The 12,872-nt window shown below is 39.0% G+C and overlaps 3 protein-coding genes across 3 annotated transcripts; 2 read left to right on the plus strand and 1 right to left on the minus strand.

The window, feature by feature from the left end:
• The first annotated feature begins 752 nt into the window (after positions 1-752).
• Positions 753-3,242, plus strand: LOC133745896 (uncharacterized). The gene is made up of 5 exons (XM_062174057.1): positions 753-1,089; positions 1,186-1,259; positions 1,975-2,110; positions 2,262-2,579; positions 2,692-3,242. The coding sequence occupies exons 1-5, from the start codon at positions 976-978 to the stop codon at positions 2,962-2,964; spliced, it is 915 nt and encodes a 304-aa protein (XP_062030041.1). The 5' UTR covers positions 753-975; the 3' UTR covers positions 2,965-3,242.
• Positions 3,243-5,221: 1,979 nt separating this feature from the next.
• Positions 5,222-10,035, plus strand: LOC133742222 (putative pumilio homolog 7, chloroplastic). Its single transcript, XM_062169901.1, has 5 exons — positions 5,222-7,180; positions 7,269-7,431; positions 8,638-8,801; positions 9,217-9,472; positions 9,553-10,035. Exons 1-5 carry the CDS (start codon positions 5,649-5,651, stop codon positions 9,655-9,657), a joined length of 2,220 nt encoding a protein of 739 aa, XP_062025885.1. The 5' UTR covers positions 5,222-5,648; the 3' UTR covers positions 9,658-10,035.
• Positions 10,036-10,344: 309 nt separating this feature from the next.
• On the minus strand, positions 10,345-12,872 carry LOC133743787 (annexin Gh1-like). The gene is made up of 5 exons (XM_062171821.1): positions 12,738-12,872; positions 12,254-12,399; positions 11,806-12,024; positions 11,037-11,249; positions 10,345-10,795 (listed from the first exon to the last, which is right to left on the minus strand). Exons 1-5 carry the CDS (start codon positions 12,811-12,813, stop codon positions 10,499-10,501), a joined length of 951 nt encoding a protein of 316 aa, XP_062027805.1. The 5' UTR covers positions 12,814-12,872; the 3' UTR covers positions 10,345-10,498.

Below are 12,872 nucleotides of genomic sequence, written 5' to 3' on the forward strand. Positions count from 1 at the left end.
GAGCTTTTATGAGTCTTTTATGACGTTTCTAGTATCTTACTAGTACCACAATTGCGTGATTGACAAGTGAGGGCTAGTTGAATGATTTTCTTTCCGTAGAATGTGAGGTTTGTTCATTCTTGTATACGCTTGCAGCTTGCTTAATTGTGAGCGTCCTAGAGATCCTTAATGGTTTCCCTTATCTCTAGATAGGTAGTTTGGATTTTCTTGCCGAATTTCTTATGTAAATTTTTGTAGACTCTAATTTTCGGCGGTTGATCTAATGAATTCAACTTCTATTTAAAAAAAAAAAATTTAAAGCCTCTCTTCAATTATCCTCTCACATGAAAACAACAAAAAAAAAAAACAAAAAAATTTGAAATGATCGAAAGACCGTTGGAAAAAACATTATCTCCTTAAAATCGTCGCTAAACCCACGCGCAATAAATCTTCCATAATTTTAAATTTTAAACCGCCCCTAAACTCTCTCCCCCACACCCCACCGAATGCCCGGACCACACGTAAACCCTCCCACCCAAGTCAAACAGTCAACACCACAGGCCCATTTCCGTAAATCCACCCTCCACGTGGCTGTACCTCCGTTCTCACATGCCCAGCCTATCTCGTACGCGGTACAAGATTCAAAAATCTCCAACAGGGTCCTTTTTTTTTTTCCTTCTTCTGTATAAAACCCGAACCCGAACCCGACCCCGACCCCGACCCCGACCCGTTTCTCCAATCTTCTTCCTTTTGTTTTAAAACTCCAAAGGAGAGAAAAAGAAACTTAGCTCAACTCTACTCTCTACTCCAAGTTTCTCTACTATTGTCCTCCCTTCAACTCCACCCTTTCCCCTTAAGAGGAGGCTTTAAAATACCCACAAAACCCACCATTACACACCACCCACGCCCCCGGAGCCCGAGGTCAGTCCCGTCATTTCACTCAAAACTCCGGCGCATTATTGGTGGTGGTGAAGACCTTTCTGACCCGGCCCTAAAATGAGCACTCCGGTGAGGAAGCCCCACACATCCACCTCGGATCTGCTCACCTGGTCCGAAACTCCGATTGCCGACTCTCCGGCGCTCTCCTCCTCCGCTTCTCGGCCTCACCAGGTATTTAAATTGGGGGGAGGTTTTGATTGGAGAGTTAGGGTTTTTGGTTTTTTGATGATGATTGGTTTGATTGATTTAATGTTTGGTTGGTGTTAGCCGTCGGATGGGATCAAAAAAGTGGTGTTTGGAGGTCAGGTGACGGATGAGGAGGTCGAGAGCTTAAACAAACGGTCAGATCTGCTTCTTCTGCTTCGGCTTCTTTTATCTTGTTCATCACATTTTGCTTTTTAGGATTATCAGTAGACTTATAAGTGGACCTGCTATTGATTTGACAAAATTTTCTTCTTTTGGACCACAATTTTTTTTTTCCTTTTGGAAATAAAAATTAATTTCTCTCTTGTTCAATCTTTGCATTTCCTTGTTGGATAGTGTTCTTTTGTTTTGAAAAATATGTGATTGGAACTTGAAGATTGATTTTTTTTTTTTTGTTCAATGATCTGTGATCGATCTACTTATTTGGCCTTATTAATCCGTGATGTTTTTTTTTTACCGAGGAATTTTAATTTGTTAATGAATCAGTGAGTTTTCAAATTATGCTTTGTAAATTGGGTAATTTGTCATAATTGTATGTTTTAACCGTTGAAGAATTGGGTATTTGTCAGTTGATGGATTTTTATTATTTTGATTCCGTTAAGATTTTCCACATCACTATTATTGATTTTCCAAATCTGATTAGATTTGTGTGTTAATGTTTTATACCTTTAATAAATGTGTTTACATTTTAAATTAGCAGTTATAAGATGAAGAATTGGGTCTTTGACATTTTTAAACACATTTTGTTTCAAAGCAGAAGTCTTTTGTGGAATTGGTTTGTTGACAAGTTTAATCAGTATCCAGAATAAAATTATCAGAGATTTCTAATAGTGTTCACTTTGCAATGTCCAGAAAACCTTGTTCGGGGTACAAGATGAAGGAGATGACTGGGAGTGGCATTTTTACTGGGGGAGCGGATGATGAAGCATCAGAACCTCGTAGTGCTAATCCTACCCCAAATAGCAAAAGCGGAATCCGACTGTACCAGGTACCAATCAATATGTGCTACATTTAAGATTCTTTACTAAATCTTAGGTCATATACGAATAAATGAAAGTACAGAGATCTTAGAGTATGGCATGTAATTATGGCACAAAAACCCCTATGTGACTTTGTCTTTTGATGGTATGAAATGCCAGCAAGCGGTTGTTGGAATCAGTCATATCTCATTTGGTGAGGAAGAGGGTGTTGCTCCCAAAAAGCCTACTACAATTGCTGAAGTTGCAAAGCTGCGCGAGCTGAGTGGAACCTTGGAAACTGAGGCAGAGGCAGAGGCAAGGCTGAAGAAGCAGCTTTCAGACTCTAAATTTAAGGAGCTCAGTGGGCATGACATATTTGCACCCCCTCCTGAAATTTTACCTAGGGAAACTACTGCTCCACGAGCGCTGGCTTTGAAAGGAAGCATTCAAATAGGGGAACCTACTTCACCAGTACATGAACCTGTTAAGGTGTCTAAGGTGAGTGTATTGTATGACTGCTTGCACATAATGCATATCATTACAAATTTCTGTGTTCTTATGTCATTTTTGGAAGCATCTAACTGATTCTTAATTTGGTTTCTGTATGTAGGCTGCTGGAGGTCAGAACAATGTTATACCAGGTGAGGACCCTATGTCCAAGACGGCGAAGAAGATTTATGACAAGAAATTTTCCGAGCTGTCAGGAAATGACATATTCAAGGGCGATGTTCCTCCGTCCTCTGCTGAGAAACCACTGAGTGTGGCAAAATTGCGGGAGATGAGTGGTAGCAACATCTTTGCCGACGGGAAGGCAGAGGCTCGAGAATATTTGGGTGGCGTACGCAAACCCCCTGGCGGCGAGAGCAGCATTGCTTTGGTATAACTTGCTAGGCGGTCTAACTTGGTTATTTTTATCACATGGTGTCTGGTTTTGTTCTTCTTCTCTTCTAGTGGTGGAGGATTGTTATTATATAATTTGACCTTTTTATTGCGGGTTTTTCTTGGAGTCATGTTTTAGGGTATAATGGGGTCTGCTCATAGCTATGGACTATCTCTGCTAATTGGGTTGTGTATGTCCATATTTATGTGTTCTGTCAGTGCTTGTCTTGATGAAGTGCTTGGGCTGTTTCCCTGGGTTTAATTTAAACTATCATTTGTTCAGCCCTTGATCATTTGCACCATTTGTTTGTGTTTCACATTCCAATCCTTAAAGGACAGTCTCCCTCTCCTTAGAGACAATTCTGTAGTGCTCAAGAGCATTTTTGCTCTTAAACAATCAACCGTTGGATCTGGTTGACGGGTAAAAGAGTATAACCGTTTGATGGGAGGTAAAAGAGTATAACTGAGTATAACCGTTTGATGGGAGGTAAAACAGTATAACTGGTTGACGGGTAGATTGCACAAGAGAGTATAGAGCACCAATGCCATAGGCCATGCTCTACAACCATATAACATCCATTTTTACAGAAGGGTTAGAGGAAGTAATTGTGACAACCAAGCATCACCAAGAATGCTCTAGAATCTTTCTTTGAGATTCAAAATGTTTTGGATTTACTTGATGCAAAAGAGTTGAAGAATTTGTACAACCAACAGAGAAAAACAGAGCTGTAGAGGCTGCCAATCTGCTATATAGGCTGCTATATAGGGGACATAGTCACAGAAGCAATGTCAGAGCTCAGACTGGTTGACTCTTTTGTTGCCTTAATTCCATGCTAGGGCAGAGCAGAAAAATGGAGACAAACCCAAGTTCTTTACCCAAAATGCAATGATAAAATTTACCTTAGAGAAGTTCTTCTGCAGTTGAAATTAGAACTGGGTAAAAATCTCAAAGCTCTAATGGCATAAAAAACTAAATGCTCAGAGTTGGGTCAAGCTCAATGGTAGGGAAAAGACATTATGTGGAAAACTGTGGCTGGAGGAGTGATATGACCTACTTGTAGGCATAAAACAAGAGTGGAAGGTAGGCTAAGTCTCTGCTGCTGATAATGTTCTTGTTGAAGACTGACCAATTCAGAAGGAGAAGAATATATCAGCTACTTGCAAGTTGCAACCTCACTATATATAAATTGGCACTTCAGGATTAGGCATATAAAAAAATTTCCGGATTTCACCATACATTACAGATTAATTTCGGATTAAATACTTTCTCAGTCTATTTACTTTTGTAGCTAGCTAGGTTTGTGGTTTTAGTTTAGTCATTTCGCTCCAAGAATTACCTTTGTTAACTAGTGTAGTCTCATCTATCAATTCAAAGCAAAACACAGAGCCAATATCTAATATTTTAAATATAACACAATGAGGAAATCGGCGGATAATGACATAAAACAGTAAAAGAAAGAGCGAAAATTAGCTAAAGAGGAACATAAAGGTAACAAAAAAAAAACATGAATCGAATTGGTTAATTGGGTTAAAAGCAAACCCAAAAGTTACATGGTATTAGAACGAACAATTTTTTCATATGTGAAGCCAACTATATCGGATCACTCTACTTACGAAATCGCTAATAAGTTATAGTCCCCATCAATATAGCCTCTCCTAAATTGATCATAGCCAAAATTCCAATTTCCCCAAGTTCTTGAACCTTTTCATTTGAGACAACCTTCCATTCTATCTTACTTACCAATGGCCAGGGCACAGAAATTGTTGGGCTAGAAGCCAAAAAAAAATTCTTCAGCCCAATCAGAAGCCTTCATTTTCAAAAGCGGGCCCCACCCACAAAATGGTATTTTTCCTCGAGACTTCTGAGAAAAGGAAAAATCAATTTCTTCTTGATCCTCTTTTTAGTTAGCGCCCAGAAGAAGCTATATCACTTTGCTAATAATAGCTTCAATCCAACGGGTCTGAACCCAAAACTTACATCTGTCTAATTCCGGTAAAAGACTTATCAACAAAGAAAAGTATGTAGTCCACGGGTCAGAAAGGTAAATAGTAAATAGTAAAATAACCAACCCGAGTTATTCAAGGCGAGAAGAGAAAATCAAGCTGGTTAGTTATCTCTGTTTACGAAGTAGATACTCTCGTAACTAAAAAGTTCTAAACCTCAGTGCCTAAACTTTTTTTTACTAATATAATTATGGGAAATTTACCATTACAAAATTCCAAAAGTAAAATAAAAAAAATTGGTACCAAATAGGCCAAGTCATACCCTCTCTCTCTCTCTCTCTCTGCTTTTGTTCTGTGCAGTAGTGGCGACTCTTCATTTTAATGGTGTGTGAGCGGTGACAGAGAGCATTGTACTGACTCTCAGACGCCCTCAAAACCCTGTTTTGATTCCTTTTCCTTTCGTTTCACAAAAACCCCATCGCCAAAACACTGATAGATAGTGTGTGTGCATTGAAAATCACCTTAAAAACCAGTGCTTTGGTTTTTGTGTTTTTGGGGTTGATACTAGTACCCATCGTTGTGGAATCGTTTTCCTGACGTGGGTTTTCGGATTCCGAATCTGGGTTGCCATAAATATGTGATCTTTGTTTCTCTGTTTTTTTTGGGCCACGTAGTTGATTGTTTTGTATACTACTGTGTCACGTTGTTGTGTGTTTTGTGTTGTTGTTGTGGTGGTGTGTTGTGATGTTGAGAATAGCTGAGCAAGACCAGAGGGTTTTGATGAACATGAAGAATGATAACAACAACAACCCAAGAATCCCTCCACCTTATTGTGATTCCAATCTTTTTCAGCTTCTGCTTCAGTCTAACCATCACCATGTGAGTGGTTCACCTATTAGCAGAGCTTCTCTGCAATCTGAGTTTTCTCCTTCGAGTTCCTTCTCAAATGGGTTTTATTCCTCTGAGGATAGCTCTCCTTATTCTCCAACCCCATTTGAGGAGGCAAAGTATCAAACACCTCTTAAGCATTACATGAATGGAGGAGGGTTGTGGTTGGACTCCAAGCCAGCACCACCACACCATGAGTCTCATTATAATGAGATTTTGGGGGATGATCTGGGGTTGGCTGAGAGTTTTTACAGGATGAATATGGGGGATGGACATGAGGGTGGTGCTAAAAGGAGGGGGTTTGAGAGAGACCCAGATGGGTTTGGGCTTGGTGGTGGTTTCTTAGGGGGTAATATTCCTTGGAATGTTGAGAACTATGGCTTGTTTGAAACTTCTAGGAACAATATGTCTGATGTTGAAGCTTTTCGGTCCTCTCATTTTGGTGTTAGAGGTGGTTTTAATGGTTATGTGGAGCCTGAGTTTCTTGGGTTGGGGCCAGAATATGTTGTTGGTGATTCAATGGGGGCTGTTCTAAATCATATGCAGCAGCCTAGTGCTTTGTGTTGTGGTCCTAGTGGTGCTAAGAACCAAATGGGTTACATGGTAGAGCAAAGAAAGGAACTGAGAGATGATTGGTATTACAGAAATGTTCTAGAGAACCCATATGTTGCCAGGCCTTACCTTGATGATGAATTTGTTTATTCACAGCTATGTGGAACAGATTCTAGTGCCGGAAAGGGTCTTATGTATCCGATGAGCTCTCCTCAGTTCCCCTCAGTTGCTCAGCTGTGTGTGGACAATGGTGCACATAATCATCCAGTGATAAAACAAAGGACTAGAGGAAATCCGACTAGGAAATGTGCAGGGCACTTAGAGGGTTTTAGAGGTGAGGATAGTCTTGCTGTACAAGGAAAACATCTGAACCATGGTGTCACTAAGGGTAGCAAGTCTGCAAAGGCTAACAAGAAGAACTCTTGCACTAAGATGCCAATCAGGACAGAAGGAGAGAAAAGCTCTAGACTAGATTTGGATTCATATAATGGAGGAAGTAGTGGAAATGACTGTAGTCAGAGCAGTAATGACTCAATGAAGTCACTGCTTACTTTGGGTTCATTGACTGAGGTCCAGGGATACATATACTTCCTAGCAAAGGATCAGCATGGTTGCCGGTTCTTACAGAGAATGCTCGATGAGGGAACCCTTCAAGATGTGCAACTAATATTTGATAGGATAATCAATCATGTTCTTGAACTTATGACAGACCCGTTTGGCAATTACCTAATGCAGAAGTTCTTGGACATGTGTAATGAACAGCAAAGAATGCAATTTGTACTTAAGGTGACCAAAGAACCGGGACAGCTTGTGAGAGTTTCCTTGGACACACATGGGTATACACTTTGTACTCTACTTATTCATCTGTAATATATCTTATTACTGCTTCCTTGTTCCTGAATATGATTGGTGTTGTGGTTTCAGCACTCGTGTGGTGCAGAAGTTGATCGAGACTGTGGAAAATGGGAAACAGGTCTCTTTGATCATATCATCCCTTGAATGTGGTTTTCTTGATCTTATTAAGGATCCAAATGGCAATCATGTGGTACAGCGTTGCTTGGACTGCTTCAGCACTGAAGAGAACAGGGTATGTTTTTCAAATATCAAAGTTAAGGTTGAATAGCTTCTGTGATAATTATATAATATGTGGTTACTAACCTTGAGTGTGTTTTCTGAGGTAGATTCTAATCAACAGTAATTCTCTTGAGGATGATTAATTTGCAAATGCTAGTCTGTCAAGTCATTTATTTGCTCTAGGCAGTGTATGTGCTGTGCAAAGTTAATCTCAAGCTTGGCATGTTTTCCAAATGCTAATGATGTTGTCTAATGCAAATTCCACCAGTAATGTCAATGCATACTCAAGCTGTAACATCTGATGAGATTATGATAATATTCCTTCAAAGCTTGGCATGCCTAAAATAACAATGAAAATGCTAAACCAAATAATTGGTGGTTTTGATCTCAGTCCCCTGGCAATTTGAGACAGCTATTCTAGTTATGTTATTTGTCAACCTTGCGCTCTCACCTATCTTTGATCATTTACTTGGAAGAAACCCAATCTATTTAATAAACTATCTCAGTAGCTCTTTCCTGATCAAAGCTTTTCATTCTCCTCACCCCACAACTATTTAGATAGTCGAAACTTAGTCTGATGATTGTTTAACTTTTGGGGGAAGGTTTCGGTCCAACTATGAACCCTGCTTAACAATCTATAGACTAAATCACAAGTACTTGATTATCAGGTATCATTACACAGATTATCATGTCTAATTGTTGAACAATTTTAGTTTTTATCTTTCCTTCGAATTCATTTAGCCCTCTGTTAGTCCCTAGATGTTCTCGATCACTTCAACTAATTTATCTCTTGTTGGTAGACTAAATGTGCATGATTTGTCATATATAGTTCCTTATGAATTAACTGATTTTGGTAGATGTACTTTTTAGGCCTGCATACATAGAAGAGTTTTTGGGCTTAGCACAGAACAGAGCTTGACTGACACATAAAAACCCTAGACATTGCATGGAAAGGAAACAAGTATAAAAAATGCTTGATCAATTCAAATAGATTATCTCTGTTGTGTTTGTTTTAGATTCGGAAAGTGGAAAAGTTTATCAGGAGGTGAGTTTATGCCTGGGGTTCAGATCAATTATAAACAAGCATGAACTTAACCAAGACAAAATTACTCAAGTCCAAACAGTGTTTAATGTTGATCGAGCACTTTCTGCTACCCACTTGATTTGTGTAAAAGAATTGGAACGTAACATCCATTTGTTTGTTAATCATATCTTGCAGTTTATATTTGATGCTGCTGCAAGATTCTGTGTTGAGATTGCAACTCAGCGTCATGGATGCTGTGTGCTACAAAAATGCATTGCACATGCCAGTGGGAGACATCGAGATAAGCTGGTCACTGAAGTTTCCAGGAATGGGCTTCTCCTTTCCCAAGATCCGTATGGGTAATGATCTGGATTTTTCTTTAAACTGTCTAGTCTTTAGTTTGCTGACCATAAACCCCTAATATGATATGATAATCCAAATTGGTTGCATAGGTATTTTAATCTGTTTCTTGAGGAAGTTAAAGTTTTGGTTACCAGCAATTTCTTTGGTTCAAAAGCAAACATAATTGCACACAAGGCTGATCACTTATAAATTGATATTTCATGCTTACTGTGAGACATGATTCTAAAAGTTTGTAAGAACCCGAATCACTCTGCTGCTTCTATTCTTTCCTTATTGTGACATGATAGTGTCCTGGATATGCCTCTTATAAAATAATCCTACACATGCCTGTTCTAATTTTCTAATTCATGATTGTTTTATTCAATGGTTCTCTCACTGAAGTATGGTTTTATTTTGTTCCATTTGCCACAGAAACTATGTAGTTCAGTATGTCATAGAGCTGAAGATCCCATCTGTCATGGCCCGATTGATCTCTCAGTTGAAGGGGCACTTTGTACTCCTCTCCATGCAGAAATGCAGTAGTCATGTTGTTGAAAAATGCCTCAAGCACTATGAAGAGAGCCGAGCAAAAGTCATCCAGGAATTGCTCTCAGTTTCTCACTTTGAACAGCTGTTGCAAGACCCTTATGCTAACTATGTCATTCAATCTGCTCTTTCAGTTACCAAGGTTTAGCAACTAACATCTCTCCAAGTGATTTATAAATGAACTCTTTCTCATATGTCCTAAAACTTTTGCTTCGTTTCCAGGGCCCTCTTCACGCTGCACTGGTTGAAGCTGTCAAGCCTCATACAATCTTGCGCCACAGCCCATACTGCAAGAGGATTTTCACAAAGGACCTCCTGAAGAAGTGATGTGTTTTAGCGAAAGAAGTGTTGTTGTTCTCTATGTTTATTACTAATAACTCCTCTGTCTTCGGCTCTTTAGCTAAGATATGAGATATGTTGGTTTACATGTCTTATTATCACCAGGTGAAGGGTGCAATTTTTGGCTTTCTGGAAGGCATTAAGAAGTCTGAAGCAGTTAAAACAGAGTTTTGCTTCCAGTTACTTATGATGTAATACATCATTCTGTTGTTTTGTGTCTTAATCTTGATCACAACTTTTGATGTATGATATTCCACTATTAGAATTGTGGATATCTGAGTAGATGTTGTATAAATGTGATGCCTGGATTTGTTTTGTTGAAGTTGAGATAGTTTATATATAGGCATCAGCTCTTATGTGTTATTATATAGTTTCCTTTTCTATTCTGTCGTGAGAATGTGATATAACCCAAGGATTTCCAAGAAAAGGAAAGACTCCAAATTCACCTAGAAAAGTTATAACAAGAGTAGCAAGGATCTTCAGCATCAATGCAGTGATGGTTAAAAGTCACTCAAAAAACAAGTCTTGTGAGCTGCAAGAAAGATGCAGTGAAGGACTGAAAACAAGATATTCTTCTAATATCAGGAAAATTGCGAATGAGTTGCAATATTCCTCTTGACTTTCCGATAACACTCGATAGATAGATGGCTAACCAAAGACTCCCTTAAATTTAACAACTTCAAGTTTACTTGAGGAAACTATTTATTTCAAATATGAATCTGTAATGTCATATTGCCGCAGATAGTTTTACTCAAAGAGGCATAACCTCAAAACATAAGAAACCACATAACACATCAACTATAATGTGTCCTCAAAAGACCATATAGGTTTAAGCATTCTCATGTCCAACCAGGGCCAGTAGCATTGACTCATAATCTCCACGAGTGTCTTTCTTAATGGCCTGATCCAGAGTGACACTATTCCTCTTGTGGTACTCCTCCTTTATAATCTTCAGGTCAACCTCAGCCCTTGTAGCAACAACTCTGGTGAGAGCACCTTCATCCGTTCCTAGTCTGTTGATTGCCAGACGAAGAGACTTCTCGAAATACTTCTCAGGGCGGATCAAACACTTGACTGTGGACCTTAGAATTGCAAGGTACTCGTCCTTGGGGTCAGCTTTCAAATCCTGCATAACAGAACACTCATCAAATCCAATCCACTAAAATATAAGAAAGGTCATGATATTGGCTACCATTATGATCTCAATCATATGAAGTACACTACTAAAAGTTCTGGAGAAGAAATATAAAGCCTTCATATATACTATCAAAGGCATTTCGCTAAGCTGATGTAGGAACCATATAAGGCGCAGGAAAAGATATCTGATGATACCTGGCTGAAAATAGTTATAGAACCGACTTGCATACCTTATTGATATCATTACCAAATTCATTCTTGTAGTGATTGAGAGTTGCATTGATCTGCGCTTTGCTACGTGTAGCCAAAATCCTGATGATCTCCTTATGATTGTATTCTTTGTCGGAGATCTTTTCATGGAGTAGCTTAGCCTCTGATTTTGCCAGAGTCATGTTCACCTCATCTCCCTCATATCTATATGAGCTGACAAGAGGCACCAAAAGCTGAAAGGAGCAAAGTTAGGCAGTATTTCTATACTTGGTTTAAAGAAATTAAAATCTCAGAGAACTAAAATTCTGATATGAGAACTTCATATTAACTTGCCCAGCAAGCTAGGCAGCACGAATATACATAGTAACATGAACAAACAGGTAGAAGAAAAGCATATCAGGGGACAATGGCTGACTTCAGGCAATGCTTTTCTAGGAATATAATTTAGTTATTGCCTGAAGCTGGGCTAATTATGCTCCGCTGCCACCAGCCATTATGCCAGTGATAATTTTCAGTCACAAGTCAGTGGGAAGACTATAGCCTATTATAATCAACCAGTCAAGGAATCCATTACTTTGTGAAGGCATTTTCATGAATTGAAAAGTGAAAGTCAGCCTCCTAGAGTAGGAAAAGAATGCATAAAATGACAGACGTGACTGTAATCTGTTGCCAAAACAATGCAAAAGCTACAATTCAACTCATACCTAAATAACTCAAGGGGAGTCTTGTTAATTGAAAAATAAGCCATTTGACTTCTAGGCTGAAAGAAATTTATTCCAGAAGATGTACCTTGCGGAAATCCCCAGTTGTGTGATGTGCAACATCCTCTTCAAGGGACTTCTTGTAGCGAGAATGATATTCCTGCCTTGCCAAAAGTAGGCCATGTGATGACCTAGAGCAGGCTATTTCCGCAAGAACCTGATTGCTTGAAGTCCACTTCTTTGTTGCCTCATTGGCTAAAAATGCATCGCGCTCAGCAGGATCAAGTGTCCAAAGCATAACAATCCTCTGAGAAATTAAGAAACACAAATGTCAGCTCTAACAATCCTGAACAATAAGCTTCCAAAAGCTAGTAAGTTCTCATCCAATAATGAAGAAAAGGAAGATCAAAATGACGAGCTTATTGTACTGCCTTGTCTTTGCAGAATAAACTATCTCATTGGTATGGTTTATGTAAAATATGCAGTCAAATCGTCTGAAAATTGCTAAAAGAAATTATGTACACAACAGAACAAACCTCAAAGTCCCTTGTAAGTTCTTTGTCCAGTTCCTTGAGGAGATCTTCTCCATAAGTTTCGGCATAAGTTTTCCGGATAGCCTTTCTTTGAGCAGCATTTCTATGCCCCAAGATGGATATGATCAAGTCCTCATTGGTTCCCCATCCTTCAGAAATTAAATTGATCAAAGATTCAAAGTTTAGATAAAACGAAACAACCAGAACATGAAGGTGTTGATGTGATAATACCAGAAAAAAGCGAGATACATTCTGGTTTAAACTACTAATTAACGACATATTATCATCACATCACATCATACTGGGCACACAGAAACATTCTCATGAAATCATAATGATCGATGACGATATGATCATTGACAAAACATTATCGGATCATTCACGTCATGTTCATCACTAACAACCGGATCGGTGATCTGGTCAATAAGCATGAGTATAACAGGAAATGAAATCGATATTTCAGATATTTAATATAAAAAGGAGAAACCTTTGAAGGCTTTTTTGAGCTGCTCGGAGTCTTCGGCCGGAGAAGGAACTTGTGCTGGGACTGCAAGGGTCGACATCTTCTCTATTCTCTGCAGGAAACTCGATGTTTGTCCCTAATACTGTGACCCCTTGTTTC

This window comes from Rosa rugosa, chromosome 4, assembly GCF_958449725.1.
Source record: "Rosa rugosa chromosome 4, drRosRugo1.1, whole genome shotgun sequence".
In the NCBI taxonomy this organism is placed as follows: Eukaryota; Viridiplantae; Streptophyta; class Magnoliopsida; order Rosales; family Rosaceae; genus Rosa; species Rosa rugosa.